Genomic DNA, 20,344 nt, shown 5'->3' with positions numbered 1-20,344 from the left:
TGAAACATTGAAGAAAAAATAAAATAAAACTGTTTTTAGACACTTCTCATTTATAGGAACGTTTGTTGAACTGTTATCTGTCTTGACTTGTACAGGTTAAGGGTTAACTCATGGTGGAAGAAAGGTTTTACGATTTGAAATGGTTCATTATTACGTAATATTTTAAATTAGCAATGATTAGAATTCAGATATCTTACAGACTGAAATATAGCATTTTTAACGTCTATGTATGTAGTCATGTTTTAACATCTGGAAAAAAAATTACTGTTACTCTCTCTCTTTTCCCCCCTAACCTCATCTACAATGACCAGTCCTTTGTGTCAATTCTACAAATCAAACATTTGAGTGCCAAGTGTGTCTCCAAAGTGCAATTTTAATTTTCTAAATTTCCAAAACTATGCCATGTAATTTCATTAACACAAACTATTTGCAAAATTTCAATCAGTAAACCGAATGACAATTACGATTCAAAATTAAGTTCTTTATTGGAATATTTTCCAAAGCACTTGTCTTGCGACAGAACAAAAATAGCCATGTCTTTTCTTAAAAAACAAAAATGAAATCCCAAGATGCTTCCAAAATGTACTGAAGAGCTTTCGACAAAATATACACGGAGAACTCGTATACCAGATTGGCCTCTGAATAAATAGCAAAAATGGAATAAAACTTTTGTACATAATTTAGGCATTCCACTTATATTTTCAATCAAAATGACGAGTCAACCCAATTAAAGAAAACTTGAGCCCTGCGCCACAAGCAACCACATTTGCAGTGCATACAAAACTTCAACCCCCAAAACAGTGGCTAAAATATTAGACAATAACGATGGGTTGTTTTGATATAAATCAACTGACAAAAGCAGATTTCATAAAAAGACAGCCTGCATGATGGGACATAAAAGGTCGATTACATTCGGTCTAGGTCTCAGATAAGGAGAAGCGGGTAAACGTTACTCAAGGGAAATCGGAAAAAAACAAACCTAAAATCCGGCAAGCGTTGATTCCACACATTCCAAATTGCCAAATGGAGGTCCGGTCATCTGACTTTCAGAGCCATCAGCGTACGTTATAAAACGTTTAGGAGAGAAAAAGAGTCCATCCACAAACACACCCACACATTTTGTCCATGCGGGTAAATATGTGAGTCTCCTCGTGTGGTTTGCAGTGTTGCTGTGTACTTAAAGAGTGACTTGCATCATGTCGTAAAACATTCCCATCCACTGTTGGCGTGGAATGAATGATGACACACGACGACCAGCCAAATAAAAACAGGAGGTTAAAAAAAAAACCAAACAAAAATATTGTAGCTTGCTTTCTGAGTCTTGTGCCCTTGTAGGTTCATTCAGTGCAAGAGGTGTCTTAGGAAATAAAGAGATTTGGACTTCAGTTCTTGTCCTAAAAAGTCTCCATTTTGGACGTCCCTGGAATTCTTTCAGCACACACATTAAAAAAAATATCCAGTCAATCCACTTTTTTTTTTAAACAATCCACACCTTGTAGTATTCACTCGCTTATTTATAAACATCCAGGAGAACTTCAGATCACCTTTGCCTATGTACAAATGTCCAATGGTCATCTTTGTTTAGTGTGTTTGTCTCTAGTGGTGGTTTGTTCACTGAGGCCGCGGCTCTCCGTGGACTCTGAAGCGATACAAGCAAGTGTAGTCGGGATGCCCCCAGTTGGACAGCACCCGCACCTCCATGATTTGGAAAGTCTTCTCCGTGGGCTCCTGGAAGGTAAAAGAGAGTCCCAAAGTGGCACCGATTTAAACTTTTACTTCATGTGTGGAATACTACAAAACAGGAGGACTTGGATTCCAATATTGTCATAAACAAAAAATTTGTACAAAAAAATTGCTCATATTGTCTTTTTCTTCAAGCCCTACTATAAACCAATTTGTCAAATTGAAATGACCTTAATAGGGAAGATTTGCAGTGATTCTCCATCCTCCTGGTAGGTGTAGTTACCGAGCAACTCGCCTTCTACCTGGTACTCGTCATTCAGACCCTGTCGGTAGTACGGCAAAACAAATTGAATCACTGACCTCCAAACCTCATTTTTAAACGGTTCATATTTCTTACAAAGACTGTGAAGTCACGTGGGGCACTGCTGATGTTCCCGGTGGGGGACAGCACTTTGGGAATGTGTTCCAAGCAGAAGGACGTGGGCCGGATCATCATGGAAAGCCGGATCACAAGGTAACCCTGCGAGCCTTTGAACGCCCAGCAGTTGCCCGGGTACATGTCAGGCTGATTGGAGCGGAAAGCAAATCGGAGCATGCTTACCATGTACCGTTACGAAATACCCTTCGGGGTTGTGGCATTGCCACGTCTGACCCACCTGGATGACAACGCGAGGGGACTGGGAGAAGTACCAGAGCGGGAGCCCGAACAGACTCATGAGGGCCGTCTTGGTCTCGTGCGTCTCTGAGCAGCGAGTGCTGAGGATGCTACCACCTGAATACATGCAGGTAATACACACATTTTGAAAGAAAAATGACATTGGTGAGGATTCGGGGTAAATAATTGATTAAAATGGCAGCAGAGGATCATAAAGCATCAACACCATGCATCGAGCATGTACACAATCTTGTTCTTTATTCCAACTACCGCCGAAGTATTTATTCCATAAGAGCCAGAGTACATTAACTCATTCACTCCCAAAGACGTATTTAAACGTCTTTTCAGACTTGGTCCAGAATTCGCTGGTACTGAATGAGTTAATATTATGGAACGCTAGCAAGCTAAACCGCTAACTTCCCGTTTAGTGGTAACTACTCGCAGATCGTTGGAATCCGGGCTCTGCGTGCAAGAGTATGTTTCTTTCTTACCTCCAGATTCCAGGGCATAGTCCACCAGACCGGTCTTGTCCTGCGAGTAGAGCTTCAGCACATTCTGGGCAATCACTTTTACTTGCTGGGATACAGAAACACAGTGAATTTTAGTTGGGCCCTAATCGTAGCATATTGGGGCCCGTTCACCTTCGGAAGTTCCACAAGAACCCATTTTGATGACGGGACGATGTAAGTTTATTTCCACTACCTCTTCTGAAAGGCACTCAGCAGAAGCAACGCTCGGCACCGTGCCGGTCACCGTGCCAACAACGGACGTGGCCTTGGACTCTGCCTCGCTGAGCGTCTGCGCGCGGGTGAGCTCTAGCTGCCGGGAAATATTGCTCAGGATGCTGTGCTCCAGTGCGACCAGTGATGCCCGCAGGTCACCCGTGCTCGCGTAGTGCTGGGACAGCCAGACGACGAGAGACTCGGGCAATTCGCCTTGAGCCTCGCCGGACGAGCTGCTGCCGAAGAACAGGGCGTGCAGCTCCTTGCGTACTTGGGAGGAAACCTGAGCAGACATCTGCAATGAGAAGGCATTGAAAGAATAATTTAAAAAATTAAATAAATTTGAATTATACAAAAACTAGGGCCGGACCAATCCAGTAAATTAGATTTCATTAACACATTACAACATAAGACATTCACTCCACCCCCCCCCCCCCCCCAAAGCCAGAATTTTGCCTATTTTTCCTCTCAGTTAAGTCAACCAAGTACTAATCCACAAAGTAATGTAAAACAGTCTCACTTTCAAATTCTAAAACAGTCAAATTTCAAACTCAAATTCATATCTTGATTGTTTTTCAGTGTTAAGGGACCCACAAAGAGTCCTAATTAATGCATACAATTTTTATCTGGGTATTATTAATAATTTATATACTTATTTATTTTAAATCAACTAAGCCCGTATTAAAATTATGCATCTCAGTGCATGATTGAGTCTCATGTGAAGTTGGTAAACTACTGCATCCAGTTTATGTAACATCGGTTCATTAGAGGGCACATGCTGTTGGTGCTGTCTTTTGTGTTGTAAATGCTTTGCTGCCCTCTTGTGGTGTCTATACGGTAGTACCAATCTTCGTCCCTGTCCTCAAAAATGGGGTTTCAGGAAGTGCAATTGTGACTACATTGAGACAATTTTATTCAGTGTAGTAAAATCCCACATTCAGAGCAAAAAATTATAATAAGAATAAATAAATAAAAAATGATGAAAAAAATACAAGTTGTGTCTTACCGTCTCCTGCAACGAGTCCAGCTGCTCACACTTGCCCTTGCATCCCATGACGCCCAGCAGGTCCTGCCTGACTTTTCCCAAGTCCAGCTCAAGTCTTTGCACCTCAGCCTGCAACGCATCGTGCTCCTCCTGGCCCATTCCGACATTGCTGCAACAGAGCAACACACATTCCAGCTTCGCCTACCAAATAAAACCATTTCGTCCTTAAAATAAAGAGTCGGTGTTTGTGCGTCGGTACCTAAGAGGAGGTGCGTCTGCAGCCGGAGCGACGACCACTTTCATTTTCTCTTTGTCAAGTTCATATTGTTGCTGCTTCTGTTGCACCGCCTACAACACGGGTAAATAATGACAAACAATTTTTTTTTAAAACGCAGCAAAAGGCGATATGTAAAATAAACACTGTCCGGAAGCGTCTTAACACGAGGACCAACTACAGTATGAGTTGCAAATGTACTACACGTCCTGACATTTGATACAGCAATCCTTTGTTTGGGAGCCGTGGATTTTTCAAGCCTGCGAACAAAGCCTTCGACTATACCTCAGTCTTGGCAGCCAGAGTGCCGAGTAGCGATTCCAACTCAGCTAACCGCGTCGTTTGACTCCCTTGAAGCGCTTTGAGCTGCTCTTCGCTCTGCAGGGATGCCAAATGACACATAAACGACATGAAGCTCGACACCGGCAACATAATCCAGATGATACAGTCTTACATGCTCTCGGACGGCATGGTCCTTTGTCAGCTCTCCCTGCAGCACGCCCAGCTTTTGCTCCAACAGCGATGACACCCACAGTCCCAGTGTCTCCCTGTCGGTCTCGGTGTGGAGCTTCTCCCTCAGGGTGGAGTACAGAGCCAATATGTCCGTGCGATGCTGCTCCTGCTTCTGGTCGCTCTGCTGGACTCGCTGCCACAGCAGAGTTAGCTGGCGTTCCAGACGTTCCAGGCGCTCCAAGTCCAAACTCGGGGCTACAATTGGCTAGGGGGGAAAAAAAAAGGGAGGTACATTTAGACCACAAGAAATGCTGGTGAGTAATTCTTGATTTTTACTATGCAACCCACCGGCATCTGTGAGACGGGAGCGGAGGTCTGGGGAAGGTTTGCAGGAGGTACAGAAACTGGAACGGAGGCTGGCATCAAGTTGGAAAGGTAGCTGATGGGAGAGGAAGGTCGCCACTCTGTGAGGGTTACGGCCCGTAGGTAGCCAAGGAGCACGGCAGCCGACGGACCCCACAGCCACCAAGCTGAATGATGACGACAACAACAAGCGAATTGATTTCATTTCAAGGAGGCAAATGGCTATCAGAGTAAACCGGGTTTCGAGCTCAGTCATGGAACGGATTCAGCTCATAGGTCAAGGTACCACTGTCAATCCCAAACATGAGCCGTATTGTTAGCATGAGTGCACACGCCTGGCGGGGTTGACTTGAGAGAGAAACGTTGACCTGAATGCGGCTCCTGATTTGCAGTGTACTCTTGAGACACGTGCTGGTTAGAAAATCTGGTGCCTCGTTAGAAGCAGCAGGATAAAAATAAAAGATTCGAAAATGTGTGTTTGGTTGATTAACGCTCTGTTCTGACAATGCTTCTTTGCCTGGGGCAAGATTCGTCGTTACGACAGAGAAATGAGTTACCGAACAGACACTTCCCAATCTTTTGCTCAGGCGCTGACATCAATTCTTAAAAAAAACTCACCTAAGAGGAGCAGTAGCGGCAGAAGAAGCAGCAGGAGCTTCCAGAGTTTGGGAAGACATCTGGAAGTAACATATCAGCAAATGATGCAAACTGACAAGGATTCACTCACAAAGATAACGAATAAGTAAAAAAAGATGGCTTGGTGCTCTTACTGTGTCAGAAAGAAGACGTTGAGAACAGACATGAGGGAGGCAAGATGGTACCAGCCACTGGCAAGAACCCAAATTAGACCTTGGCCTGCCTTCACTGTGTCCAGATTGACAACAAAACATCATCAGAACCTCCGAACCAAAGAGATTCTCGGGCGGCAAGAGAACACGTGACCAAACCTGGAGCTGCGAGAATTGTCCACAGCAGTGTGAGGAGTCTCTGTGTCAGCGTCCCAACACCTGAGCCCAAAGCTTTAGCGCCTCTCACCGCAGAATGACCCGGCTGGAGGAGGTAGTAACCTGGAAACGCAAGCGCCGATTAGTCACCGCTAGCGCTCTAATCAACATCGTCATCATCTCGGCATTAGAGGAGCGCCGGTCAACCTGTGCAAGCCAGAAGGCTCCACAGCGCCCCCGCCAGGCGCCGAGACCTGGAGGACTGAGCGAGGAGGACGGTGTGTGTCTCAGAGTACTCCTTCCCTTTACAGTCATCACCTGCGTGCAGCAAGCAACGTGAACACACGCACAAAAAGCATGCATGAATTGACATCTACAGTAAGATGGATGTTTAACATTAAAAATGAATTACATAGCAAACTGGCACACACACACATAAAAAAAGTAAAATTTGGACAGCACAAAACAAAAGTAGCCAAAGGCATGCATATTGCACGATCTGTCATCAACACAGACCTCAACATATAATCTGTTTAAGCAAAAAAAAAAAAAAACACTTTTGGTCAGATTTGGGACAAGTCTAATTCAATAAAGATTGTGAAATTTTCTTCCAGCTCATTTTTTAAATGTCAAAGGGCCTAAAAGTTGAATTATTTGTTCAATTATTGATCAATTATTCGAAAATACCTATCAAAGGTAAAAGAAAAACACTTCAGCCACCATTTGTTAGCTTAGCCTAGCTTTTTGCCACCATTTTGTTAGCTTAGCCGAGCATTTCTCAAGCCATTTTTTTAACGTTGTGTCACAGTATTAAGAACACCCAAGTGCCTGCTAAAAGAAATATTTTTCCCCCCTTTGTGTCTGTGTAGATTCTCAATCATCAAGGTCATGTAAACCCCAAAGGTTGAATAAAGGCAACTAGACTCCTCGTTTGTTCAATTTGATGTTTGTTTCTTGTTTTCCAAAAACGAATTTCAAATATGACAATGCTTTAAGGTTTAACAAAATTGGAATTCCTAAAAAGGAGTAGATTAATTTATTTTATTTTACAGTGGTTAGCTTCTAGTTATACTTTGAGACTAGTGTCAAAATATAACTTCAAAAAAAAAACGGCCTGTGCAGTTAGCTTAGGATTTTACCATGACTACATTTCCGACACTGCTACAAATTAATAGGACATAATTTCACATTATAAAATATTTTTAAAATGATAACAACTCAAGTCAAACTGGATCACACAACACATTGTGCTCAACTTTGTAGGTTGCACTGCGAGCATTCAAATTATATTTGCGATGATGATATGATTTGGTGGTGAGCATAGCATCGTTTTGCATGTTGGATTAAAAGAAAACTAGTCAACTATCACGAGTCAGTAAGGTGTGTGTGTGTGTGTGTGCTTACATAGGGAACCATTGAGATTGAGATGCGATGAGTCTTCTGTCACCAGATCTTTGACATTCATGCTCCCACAATAACTCGAGTGAGCTGAAATACACGCAAAGCTCATTTGTATTTGAATGTTCCAATAAAAATATACAACAAAATGAATGGATAATTACAACAACAACAAAATGTCGCTGAAAAACCTAATAAAGCAAAAATGTATTGAACATCATCCTTTACTTACTCATGGTAGGTTTTAATATGAACTGCCAGAAAAAAAAAAAAAAAGAAATATAAACTGGACCTATTTCCAAATCCGTTTTAAAGTAAGTGTGGGCCTTGGAAACACAAAAGTTCGCTCAGCTTGTTTGTGAGTCAAAACATTACAACAGTCGAGTTGAGAAACAATGCGCCGGATTTTTCCAAGCCCGAGTTGAGACAGTCGAACGAGTTTACATATTTATCCTATTACCTTGTACTTGAGAGTCTTTAGATCTGTCACCCGTCACCCTGCGTTTGAGCAGCCACATTTGAGACAGACTAGAGGACGCTGTCTGTCTCAAGGCGTCCGTACACGATGCAAAGACGCCCGCTGGAAACAAAGGGCCCCGAAACACAGACGTCAAAACAGTATCAAGACAGAAAAGAAAATGTAAAAATGTTATTATTAAAGGAGAGGGTTGGTTATGGGTGAGTCCAACTGTTGTCCAAACTATGGCCTGGGGGCTATCTGCGGCCCATCATCCATTTTTCAGCGGCCCATGACAAAAAAAACCCCATAACAAAACAAAAAAACAAATGGGCCGCAAGATTAGTTAAAAACGGTGAAGGTGGGCAGAGTGACAAGGGAGGTTGTCAGAAAAATAGGCCCACAAAATGAAAACGTGATTGAACGGCGATCCTCGATGTGTCTACCTCTTCCCGGCGTGCCGCTCGTGGTTTGCGTGCGCACCCAGAGCACGCTGCTGTAGAGCATAGTGACGATCGAGACAAACGGAGCCAGGACTTTTTTGCTCAGGCGCACACACGTATTCGACATCGAAGTTAGGACACCTAAGGAGAAATCAACATTTGAACGCAAGAAATCAGCTTTCCAGCAATGTCTTCATTCCCGAGTTTCAACTTCCGCACCTGTCTTGCTCTTCCGACTCCGGTCTCGGGAGTATATGCTTGTGAAAGGTGACGACGAGTAGGAGACGGCATGGGTGCACACTTCCTCCGCGTGTGACGATGGCGACGAAGATGTCAGTGAAGGGTGTGTGATGAGGGAGTCATTCGTTTGCGAATGACAGGAGCAGTCTTTACAGATGTAGCCGTTGGCGAGCGTCGCGTGGGACTTGGAAGCGCCGACGTCGCCGTTGACGTTCGACGAGCTGAGCTCGGAGTGGGACGTCCTGCCTGAGGACAACACGGGACACGTGAATTTAAAATGACACTTTTCAAGAGCCCTTTACCTTGAAAGTCATTTCGCAATGTTTTCAGTGCCTGCATCTATGATTTCTTTTTTTTGTGTGTGTGTGTGTGTGTGTGTGTGTGTGTGTGTGTGTGTGTGTGTGTAAATTTCCATTTCTGACCTCTCTTATTAACAGGATAATCAGGACATGCTCATCTCAAACTATTTTCTCAACTGACCCCGGATGCCGTCGATAGTCATAGTGGTTGTGGTCGTAGTGATGGTGCGCTGGTTGAGCCGAGCCTGGTCCCCGGTGCCCGTGTGACGGCTGGCGTTAAACGCCACGTTGCTTTCCTCCACCCTCGTGCTGCTGTTTATCGGCGTACTGACGGCCGAGAAACTGAGGTTCTTCCTCGGCGTGCCGGCTTGGCTCAGGGAGAAAGACATGGCGTTGGAACTGGACTGCAGCTTTCGGCTCCGCAGAGTCCTGGCGGAAAGAACGCGGAAACGCAAATGTGGAGTATTATGCTATGTGGGAAAAATAAGACATTTAAGCCAATTCTAGACCAAGTCTGAAAAGACGTTTAAAAATGTCTTTGGGAGTGAATACAATACAATACAATACAATACATGCTGATTTATATAGCGCTTTCACAACAGCGGCAGCTGTAACAAAGCGCTTAACAAAACAGTTGACATAAAGTAAAATAATAAACACAACACATAACATAAAACACGGACAGCCGTGCAGTCCTAACCACTTTTGAGTTAAAGATGATCATCATATCACTGCGATTTCCTCTGCAGTTAATTCACAAGTCCGACGTGACTGCATAACAGCGTGCAGATACAAAGACACTCACCGTGACTCTTTCCTGGTGGTATAGCTGCTCTGGCTCTGGGTGTAGTCCATAAGGCTGTCGTTGCCATGGTGACCGGCAACGGTTTGCAGACGCAGGCTCCGACGTGACATCCTGGGCGACTCGTACACCGGAGCAATGTGGTGCTCCTTCTCAAACTCTAACGCTGCCGTTGAGTAACTGGAGCTGGGGAAACCGGGAGAGACGAAGCGCAAGAGAAACATTAAATCAATGTCAGGGAGAAATAGCACTTAAAAAAATTGGGACACAGCCGGAACTGCAGAAAAGCTGACCGATTAAAGCAAAACCGACCCGGGACCGAGTGTCCCATCGAGAGAGAAAGCATCGCTGTCACGCCGTTGTTTACTGCAGCTGGCAGTGCGGCCAACAGGAAGTGACTCACCCAGGATGTAAAAGGGAAAACAAGACAACAGAGTAGGCAATTGGAAACACTCAACGCATACTCTCAAAGCACGCAAATTGACACACAAAAACAATGCGACGTGCAGTGATCCAAAACGCAAGCATGAAAGTTGCAAATTGAAGGCGGCCATCGATCACGTTGCGCTGAGTCACAGGGCCACGCCCACCTGGCGCAGCACTGGGAGGCAAATCCACACAGATTATTATTAACTCATTCAGTACCAGCCAATTCTGGACCAAGTCTGAAAAGACGTTTAAAACCGTCTTTGGGAATGAATGACTTAAGAAACCCAAATCTCAAAAATGAAGTGTGGCTGGCGGGTGTATGCACGCGTACACGTCTCCGAACCTGAGTTCCGATTTAAAGCCTGAGGATTACACGCCGCCACCTCCATCCAATTATGTGCTTTGGTGTTCACTCAGCATCCCGCTTGCTGCTCGAGCTGGCTTCTTCAACACACTTCTACGGCTCACGTACCACCACAGATAGTGTTCTGTACAAATATGTCAAGTCCAGGGGGGGATCAAAGCGCCGTAAATAAGCAGGCCACTGTTAGCCATGACAGTGACGAGCGACTGTCATCCTTCATTTGGTTGAGGGGAAATAAAAATCTGTCAAGCGACTAATTGCTCACTGCATATTAGACGTGCGCTTCATCTGATCGGCAGCTAATCGTTTTCCAGTTCGGGCGCCCATCCATATCGACATGTCCGCCGCTCGCTCTCAGGCGGCTCCGACATCCCACATCGGGGATATAAATAGTGACGGTGATTTTAGAAGCGAGAGAAAGAGGACAGACAAGACTACAAAGATGCTCGCCTTCGGACAACCGGCTTCCAGGAATCTCTCCTTGCATAACGCCGGGTTTTGATACCCTTCCCACACTCAGTGGGCGCTGCCGGCTGTCTTGCGTCACAAGCACACGACTTATCAGATGGAGTTGACTGTTTGCTTTGCTTCAGGAAGCTGGTGGAGAGGTCACCGAGACGCGGGTCGACGGTTAATGTGAAACTTTCAAGTTAAGAGCCATCACTTGGCAAAATTTCGTTCGGTGTTTTCAATTCAGACTTGCCTCCCAAAATTTGGGTTTTAAGCAAGCCTCATGAAAGAAAGAAAGAAAGAAAGAAGAAGAAAAAAAGGCACCGGGATACCCTTGCGTGTGGGCAAGGAGAGCCAGAGTCACCCATCCAACGGGACAAACTCACAAATGCAAAATGAGCACACTCACAAGGAGCAAGGGGTGGGTTTCAACTCAGTTGAATGGGCAACACTTAAAACAACACCGTACACTGTACTTCATTCATGTATGTAAAACAACCACCCCTCCCACACCCACCTGCCTAAGTGACAGCAGCAAAACCAGCTTGTCCACTTTATTCACTGCATCCAAACAGCTAAAATCGCCTCCATGAGAACGGCAACAAGTGGACGTTCACCGCCAATACGATGCGTGTTGGTTTGCTGCCATTCAATAGCCGTACCACCCACTCACATCTTCTTTGTATATTGGATGACAAAAATACCCCCCCCCCTCCCCCCCGTCTCAAGTTCACACCATGTACAATGCACGCAATTAAGCTTTTGGTCCAAAAACACAAAATTAACACACTTTTTTATTAATGTTACAACTGAACGTAAAAATGTGATTTGCACCATCGCTCTCATGCAATACTTGATCACGGTTTTATGATGGCAAATGTTTCAGCCTAGAATAAATGATTCCACTTGACAAAACAAAAAAAAAAGTGTTGGGATTAGAACAACCAGACCTTGAAAATCAATTGTTGAAAGTGGTTTTCCGAACAAGTACAGTATACATACACACCTCTATTCAGTTCAAGGGGTTTAATTGACGACAAGCGTGCTCCAAAAATGCAAGCCAGATAGTCCAAACTTGCTCAGGCACAGCCCTCTTCATACAACGATGAACTGAATTAGCCTCATTTCACCAACTGACTACACTTCATGACCTGTCCAACTACACCGTGCGTGCAAGGACAATTATTCACCACACAAAAGCAGTACGAGTCCGTTTTAAGCAACTGGGATGTTTTCCTCAACACTCTCAAAAAACCATTCAGTGAACTGAAACCGCACTAATTTCTCCTCACTACCGACCAGGACAAGATGAGAACATCGCGCACTGCCATCATGCTTCCCAAGACTGCAAGAGAGCAACCAAAATCCCCTTGAGATCCGGGAGGCCCCGTGATTACAAGCATTTGCCAGGACAGACGAATCGTGAGGACTGCAGAATTGCCAACCAGCTCACTCTGGGCGGGGATAATTTGGCATAGATTACCATCATTCCTTCCCATTCGCATGTTCCCTCCCAGACTTTTTGTCTCTGCCTGACTTTCCTTCATCGAGTTACTCCCGTCGGCGGGGTAGTGGCTGATACTGTAGGTGGTGAACACATGACGTTGAACAGGGTCAAACGTCAGTGGCGGCAGCAATATCGGGCAACAACAGCCATTGGTAACACACACACACACACACACACACACACACACACACACACACACACACACACACACACACACACACACACACACACACACACACACACACACACACACACACACACACTCATGTTTGGGTTGGTTGCATTCCTCGGCGTTGCCTTGCCAGAGCATGACTCAGGACATGGCTCATTATAATTGTATTGTCCTTTTTTGGGGGGGGGGGGGGTTAAAACTGCACTTTTGTAATATTGTGATGACAGCTCAATAAAACGTTTTACAACACAGTGTCAAAATCAAGGCCCGGGGGCCAAATGTGGCCCGCCGCATCATTTTAAGTGGCCCGCAAAGGCAAATCAAAGATGACAACTTCCATGATGCCAGCTAAAATCTGTACCAAAATTTCAAATATTCATACGTAATAAATTAGTGACATATTGTAAGCATTTTCTCGTGATCAAACCTCTCATGACAGTTCCTTAAACAAAAACGTTATTCTTGACTTTTTGACAGTTTCAGTCTCACTGCCTTCCAAGTGAAGCGGTAATTATTATCTGTCTCGCGACTAAAACTGAATATGACACCCCTGTTTCACAAGATTGACATCTTTCTGAAAAGTACTTTTTGCTTTTTTTTTTTGCTTTTTAGTAAGAGAGAGAGAGAGGGAGAAAAATGCACTGGAGGCCCCAGTGACCCACTTCCAGCATTATAAAATATTGAAGGGCAACACTGCAAGAGCATCAGCGTACACCCCTGCATGGGCGGGGGGGGGGGGGGGGGCGTCACACCTTATCACTCCACCATAAAAAGACATTTTCCATTCAGCTTGCAAATGTTTCTGGCCATGCGAAAAACAAACACGAGCTTCCAGACCTTGTAAGTTCTATTTATCATTAACTCATGTTTGCAAGTCAAAGATGGTCTCGTATGTGTCGATTTGCTTACTCGGTGGTCCTACCGCTGGACTATTCTGCGCTATAAACTTGCCACCTGTTCTTTGAACCGCAGCCACATAAGAGCAGGTCATTCGAATAACATCCGTTTTGAGAGTTTTTGCCTCTCGCCGACACAGAAACTACTTTTCTCTTGAAAAAAAAAAACAAAAAAGAACACCTCAGTACTTTCGCATGTTCTGCTCTCAATCCTGGCAGCGGCAGACAGTGCAGAAACGGTCAGTCTAATCCCGGGATCAGGGCCATGTTTGTGACGGCAAGGTTCATTAATAGATTCTCAGCTGACCGCATACAAAAAGGAAAACACCCTCCGCTTGTTCAAGATAGTCGACCTGACCAACTCCTGAGCGGTTTTAACAGCACGTATTCAGAGTAGCTCGCTCGACCGTGCCCGCTTTCTGACCAACAGAGACAAACGTTCGAGCAAGCAATGACCACCAGTCAGTGCGTAACAATACATTCTAGCTAGTAGTGTTAGCATTGATAGCTTGTGCTGGCAATGAAGATGTGAGTTTCTTCTGCTTTGTAGTCGACACATTCTACTCCAGGGGTGTCAAACTCATTTTAGTCGCGGGCCAATTTGGAGCTACAAATGACAGAGAAACCACAAAATTATTACTTGTACACACAAAAAATGAATTGATTACTAATTTTGAAATCAGCCAAGTCAATTATCATAGTTAGTTCAGTTATTATTCAAGTGAGTGTAACCTGGGTGGCAAAATTGTTGCGAAATCTCAACGTTCTTTAATTCACATTTTAGCAAGTTGACATGCATGATTTGCTTTCGCGGGCCACATAAATTGACCTGGCGGGCCGGATCTGGACCCCCGGGCCTTGAGTTTGACACCAGTGTTCTACCTGATTTTCTTTAAAGGTGAAAAGGGATCAAAACTTTGGACATTCTGGTTTTTATGCAATCTTTCCTTCCGGCTTGTTGCCATTGTGCCAAGTTATTTAAACGGAGTGATGCGCGAGTCTGCACATTCGTCGGTGGGGAAAAAATCACTGCCAAGTTTCGAGACATCCGTCGAATTATTCCAGTTATTTGATTAATTGTATCAGCCTCAAAGATGAGGGTAACGTTTTTCTTTCTGTGGCAGGGTAAATTTCCTTGGGGGGGGCGAAAAATAGTTGTTCTATCAAGCGGGAAAAATTGTAAAGCTCCTGTTGGCATTTGTTTATCATGTCGGCAATTGTATCAAAGGGTCACGCCAACATTCAGTGCGTTGTCGTTTATCAGCCACCCTTTGAAAACTTTCTGAAAATCACTTTCATCCGTTACTCTCCTAAAAACGGAAAAAGCAGCCTCCGTTTAAAACACCCCCCCCCCCCCCCCGAGCTCATGCTTTCTACCTCGGTATGGGTAATGAAATAACAGTGCGGAGAAACAATAACATCGAACACCCGCCATAACTGATCCCACTTCAAATACACACAAGAGCCAGACGGACCATCAAAACCACAATCCCGGAAGGGAATTTGTGGAAATGTCTAGCAAGATAAACCCGAAACGCAACACTGATAGCTGACAAAATATTTCCCCTTTAAATAGCTTGGCGACTGAATTTTAAAAAAAAGCGCCAGAGCGGAGCGGATCGACTTGATCGGCAACAAGTTCCTCTGTCGTACCCGCGCTCACACATGCCATGGGGAGGGTTGGGGGGGGGGGGTCTCACCTGAGAGAGTAGGTATAGCCGGTGTTCTCTGGAGCACACTGTGGCGGCGTGTATGTGTGCAGTTGGGAAAAATCCATGGTCATTCTTCTTTGTTTAGACTGCAAGAGTCAGGATGTAAGGGGATAGGGTCAGCCCACGCTGACACGGTGCAGGGAGATTAGCACACACACTCACTTCCATACACACACACACACACGCAAAAGCACTGCCTCGTTCAGCCCGTCTCTTTGTTTTAAACCATTTAAATGACAACCCGAAATACACAAAACAGACAAAAGTCGCTGCCTTGATACAAAAATCCAACTTCAAGACAATTCCCCCCCCTTGCCCCGGTTGCTCTGGAGTTTCCGTTGAACAACGTCAGGGTAAACAACAGCTCAGGTAGGCCCGACACAACTCTTTGAGCAGGAACAACAACGACACTGTAATTGTGCCTGTCCTAACCTCTTCGTGCATGTTGCCGCAGCTGGCCGCCAACCCCCAGTTGACGGTAACGAATAAGCGGTCGTGTCCCCCCTCCGGTAGCGACTGACAGGCGATCAGATCCTCTTACTCCTTGAGCCGTCTCCGGGTTGAAGCTACTACTTGTGTGAGCTCCGCACACAGGGAAGAAGAGTGTTATGAAACCAAGGGGTGGGGCCGTGTTTTTTTTTTTTTTTATTAGCTAAACGGGCGGGAAAACAGGAGCCAAAAGAAGTTGCTCTTCTCACAGCGGAACCTGCATTTACAGGCTGGGTAAACACAACTGGTAATAGCCAAGAATTTGTCGCTAACCTTAAGTAGAGGACAGAATTTGCATTTGTCGCAGTGACATTTTTGTCATGTACAGATTTTAAAAAGTGAACGAGCTGATCGACTCAAAGGGAAAGCGCACATAAACTTCTTGTCGTTTTAAAAACAACAACAAAATAAATCACCTTATTCGATATCTATGTGACTCGCGAGAAAAGACAGACGTACACTGAGATTGGATGATTTCAAAGGCGAAAATGAGAATCAATTGAGTCGAGGTTCAGCCGCGATGTCTTGCATACTCGGCGCCGCTCCAGGCCACCGTGTTTTTTTGTTAGCGTTGTTTTTAGTAGTCGCCACAGACAGTGGAGAAGTTGTCGTCTTGATTTGTTTTGACAGCCCGCAACAGGTGGAAAACACACGAGACACCCGCAAGGCTCAAGTGTAACAGCAACAACAATAATATAGAGAAAGGAGCAGTCGATTCGCGGCTCAAGGTTTTGTTTTGTTTTTCTTTACGCTTCAATTGTTAGCTTTGAATTTTCATGCAAGGTTATTTGACTGAACAAGGCAAGCTAGACTTTTAGCTCTTTGAAAATCATGCACAGTGTATGTCCAGCTGGAAACGTGCTGAGTTGAGCTGCAGAAGTTCTCCGTTAAAACTATTTTCTGCTCTTATGATTTGCGGCTCGTAATGAACACTTAAGAGGACTGTTTTTTTTACTTTTAGCGGTGACCTACAATGCAAAAGTTTTCAAACATTTTCACATTTTTGGAGATTCCAAATATGATTGTTGTGCAAAACGTGGCCAAAGCGACACTATTTTCAGTTTTTAAAAAATTAGTGCTGTGTCTGTGGTCCTGGCGGTACGAGTCAGTCTTTCGGCTCAAAACAAGCTACATGATGATTAATAGTTTGGTTTTTTCTTTTTTACTCACACTTTTTGGGAAGGTCTGATTTCGTGCAGACACAAATGCAAACAGATGTCCGAATCCTGAAATGCCACCGCTCAGCTCATAATTGTTTCAAATCGGGGATCCTTGAGCCCAGAACAGGCTCATAAACTCGAGCCAAGATCCAAAAGCTGGGGGTCAGCTCCTTAAATGATCCAAGATGATTTTTTTTTTAGTTTGTTTTTTCTACTTAATCTAACGCTGTGAATAAAACGATTTATTCCGCTGCCAACCAAAGCAAAACAAACAAATAAATCTCGCTGCATGCACTTGGGAGCTCCCACAGTTCCAGTTGCAGCTTTGCAAACCCTCGACAACGTAAAGAGACAGGTTGAACAGCGCGCGCGCGCACACACACACACACTCTCTCTCTCTTTCTCAGAGACACACACGCACCCTCGCACTTGTGGTGAGCAGAAACGTGCAGCACGCCGACACACTGTCAAGTGTTGTGTGTCTGCTCTGTACGTCAGCTTTGCTCGCCCCTTGACACGCCAAAGCACCTGAGAGCCACCCGCTGGCCCCAACAACGACCCGCGTCAAATCGGCGACAGCGCTCTCGAAAACCGACTCGACCAGCTGCAAACGGCCACATGGAAGCCGGTTACATTCCTGCATGCTAAATTTAGAACATTTTTTTCTCCAAGCGAGGCACACTGACTTCCATTCGCAGGGGGTTTGTGCAGCGCAAATGTACGTCGAGTTTTGCACGTTCGTTTTGGGGCCAGCGTTTTTTTTTGTTGTTGTTGTTTTTAATCAAGACGCTATTGTGCTTGTTCTACGGCGTTGTTGCACGTTACCGTGCCGTTAACTTGCCCGTGTACTGCGAATCCCTGAACGGTATCATCATCCTACAGCGATTCCCAAACGGCCAAAATCCACTGTTGACTGTCGACAAGCAAAACTTCCTCCAGCGGCATTTCCCAAGAAAAAAAAAAGGGAATCAAAATCTTCTTTATGGTTTGCGGCGCGACCCTGTGTGCTCTTGAACGCGATCGAAAGTTGGGAGGCTGGAGTGAGGGAGGGAGTGTGTGAGTGTGTTGTTGTTTCCAAAATGGCTTCCCGGGCGGACAAAGCCACAAGGATGGCTGCCGTGATGCTGTGCGGCTGATCCTCCCACTTTGCACGGCCGCTTCAAATCCATTGGAGGAGCCCGATGTGCTCCTGACAGCTGCCGGGGCTGCACTCGCTTGCAGCGGACGGTAGAACACTTGACGGCATTCAAGAGGACCGAGTTGCATTCGGTTACACCAGCAGCTTTCAATCACACTTGCGGCATACAAGGACATTTGCAGCATTCACTCACACGAGGGGGGGGGGGGGGGGGGGCGTAGTTTTGAAAGACAGTCACTCCATTGTGCGTTGACGTCATCGAAGCACAGTGGCGGTCCTTACTTGGATGGCAGAGTGGGGGAAAGCCCACCACCGCCCCCCAAACAAACACACTCTCACCAGTTGCTCAAGTTTGCAATGACGTAAAATTGTATAAAGTGGTAACATATTGTGCTGCATCATGTCATGAATAAAATCAAAATATTTTGTCATGTCAAACATTGCCATTTAAGACAAGCCAAAGAAACGTACTTTATGAGCCCAAATGCCTCAACATTGGTTATTTGACACAGCTCAGAAGCCTTCCCAGCAACTAATAGCATCACTGCTGACATAATTTTTTGAAAACAAGGAAAAAAAACTGCAACGAACAGGGGTCCGTCGCAAAGTTACCATGAACGGCAATTAGGATACACTAGCTGTGACCCGGGGCTACCACATGACTGTCGAGCCATTCAAAGTTCACTAATACTGGCCCGGCCGGGCCACCAGTACAAATTTCATAAATGAAATTAAGCCAACACGTTGTTTTTTAAAAAATTTTAATAGTTAAAGTTTGATCAACTCAAATTGATCAATCATTTGTGCGCTACGTACTCACGTGCACTCCGGGCCCTGAGTCTAAAAACTTCCAATATTCACACATACAACTTTACTTGAGCCACCACCCAAAAAGACCAAAAAGTCGGACCCTGCCACGCATGTGAGCAACACAACCAACCCTCAGTCGTGATTCACTTCAGCCGTCAATCACACACAATCACACACAATACTAAAAGAGAACATTTCAGTTGGACACAGCTCACACCCAGATGACCACACCGAAGTAATCGGCAAACCCTTTTAATGTATTATGTGCTGCATATAATAATCACTTCTACTCAACCCCCCCCCCCAAAAAAACGATGACATTGAGTAAGTCCTTCCAGTAGTTGGTGATAAAACGTAAATAAATACACTTACTAAAGCCAGTGTATTTATTTACTTTCTCCTTATGTTTTATACAATTTACTGCTATTCACATTTTTTTCTGAACCTCCCCCCATTTTTTTTTTGCATGCCAAGGTACCACAAAGATTATCTAATGTATGAACACTGTGATGAACAGGAGACTAACGTACAGTGGATCCCCACAAAAGACTAGACCAGCCCATAAATAAATCAAATCCACATATACTGTAATCAATGTCCAATATAAATGAATTCAAATTACATTTTTTAATTTTAAAAAAATGGGAAAACCGGGTATGACCACCAATAAGCACATCCACAAAAAACAAGGGTTTCCCCCTTTCCCAAATTGTCATAAAAAAAATCTAAAATATAAAAATAAAACTGAAAAAAAAAAAAGAATTCGCTGGCGCTGAAGCGCGAGTACGCGGGGTCCACTGCAAATAGACTCCACGTATGTGACGTCAGAAACCGCAGAAACGCGCGCTCGCTTTCCGGCCCAAGATCAAAGTAGCAAGATAGTTCACATCCACCACGTATCTATTCACGACATTTTCAGTGGCTATAAAGACATTTATGGCACAGACGTCCAATAGTCGCTAAAGTCTCCTCAAAGGCTTATTTCAGACTTTTGTCAACAACTGCAGTAAACTCGCGGTTAGTTTGACAAACTTGAAAGTCAAGCACATTCAAGGCAAACAAACATGGCAATCATCTTGCCGAGCGACTGTCAATCCGGCACAAAGTCTTCAAATGACATTGAAAGTCATCAACTTTAGCCAGGGTCATACATTTAAACGAGCAAGGCTAAAAATACATAGCGTAAAGTCCTGACGGCGCAGGTGAGCCTATTTCAAACAAACAGAAAGAATTGAGCACTCACAATGCGACTCTCTCCGTGTGCAGACGGATAGTTCCACTTTTATTCTGGTAGTCCGGTTTTTGGTCCAAAGCTTTCAAACGTTTCTGGAACACACTTACTTCAACGGGGAACTGCCTGCTTAAGTTTTAGTAAGACTGTGTTGAACGTCCAACTGTCACGCACGCGCCCACATTTTCCGTTGGAACGGAGACACCCAGTGTGACGCGCGTGGCACCATAAAACAAGACCAGGAGCGCAAACGCGCGACAGCACCACT

General features: G+C 44.8%; 1 protein-coding gene across 3 annotated transcripts; it reads right to left on the bottom strand.

Moving 5' to 3' along the window:
- Window positions 1-466: 466 nt before the first annotated feature.
- sun1b (Sad1 and UNC84 domain containing 1b) lies at window positions 467-20,262 on the bottom strand. 3 transcript variants are annotated; one of them, XM_086133484.1, is made up of 23 exons: window positions 15,681-18,196; window positions 15,237-15,334; window positions 9,722-9,904; window positions 9,098-9,345; window positions 8,597-8,863; window positions 8,381-8,518; window positions 7,938-8,057; window positions 7,484-7,567; window positions 6,287-6,397; window positions 6,083-6,202; window positions 5,906-5,999; window positions 5,754-5,812; window positions 5,121-5,302; window positions 4,774-5,037; window positions 4,605-4,697; window positions 4,305-4,393; window positions 4,067-4,214; window positions 3,041-3,355; window positions 2,830-2,914; window positions 2,340-2,455; window positions 2,081-2,248; window positions 1,914-2,006; window positions 467-1,728 (listed from the first exon to the last, which is right to left on the bottom strand). In XM_086133484.1, exons 1-23 carry the CDS (start codon window positions 15,690-15,692, stop codon window positions 1,612-1,614), a joined length of 3,204 nt encoding a protein of 1,067 aa, XP_085989610.1. In that variant the 5' UTR covers window positions 15,693-18,196; the 3' UTR covers window positions 467-1,611. The 3 variants fall into 3 exon arrangements, with proteins under 3 accessions (XP_085989610.1, XP_085989611.1, XP_085989613.1); XM_086133485.1 differs by having other exon boundaries at window positions 17,739-18,196; XM_086133487.1 differs by lacking the exons at window positions 15,237-15,334; window positions 15,681-18,196 and adding an exon at window positions 20,089-20,262.
- Between the last annotated feature and the right edge of the window lie 82 nt (window positions 20,263-20,344).

Source organism: Hippocampus guttulatus, chromosome 16 (genome assembly GCF_054856545.1).
Source record: "Hippocampus guttulatus isolate MCC_2025c chromosome 16, RoL_Hgut_1.0, whole genome shotgun sequence".
Lineage (NCBI taxonomy): Eukaryota > Metazoa > Chordata > Actinopteri > Syngnathiformes > Syngnathidae > Hippocampus > Hippocampus guttulatus.
Note: the sequence above shows the minus strand (reverse complement) of the source record. Positions and strands in the feature narration are given on the sequence as shown.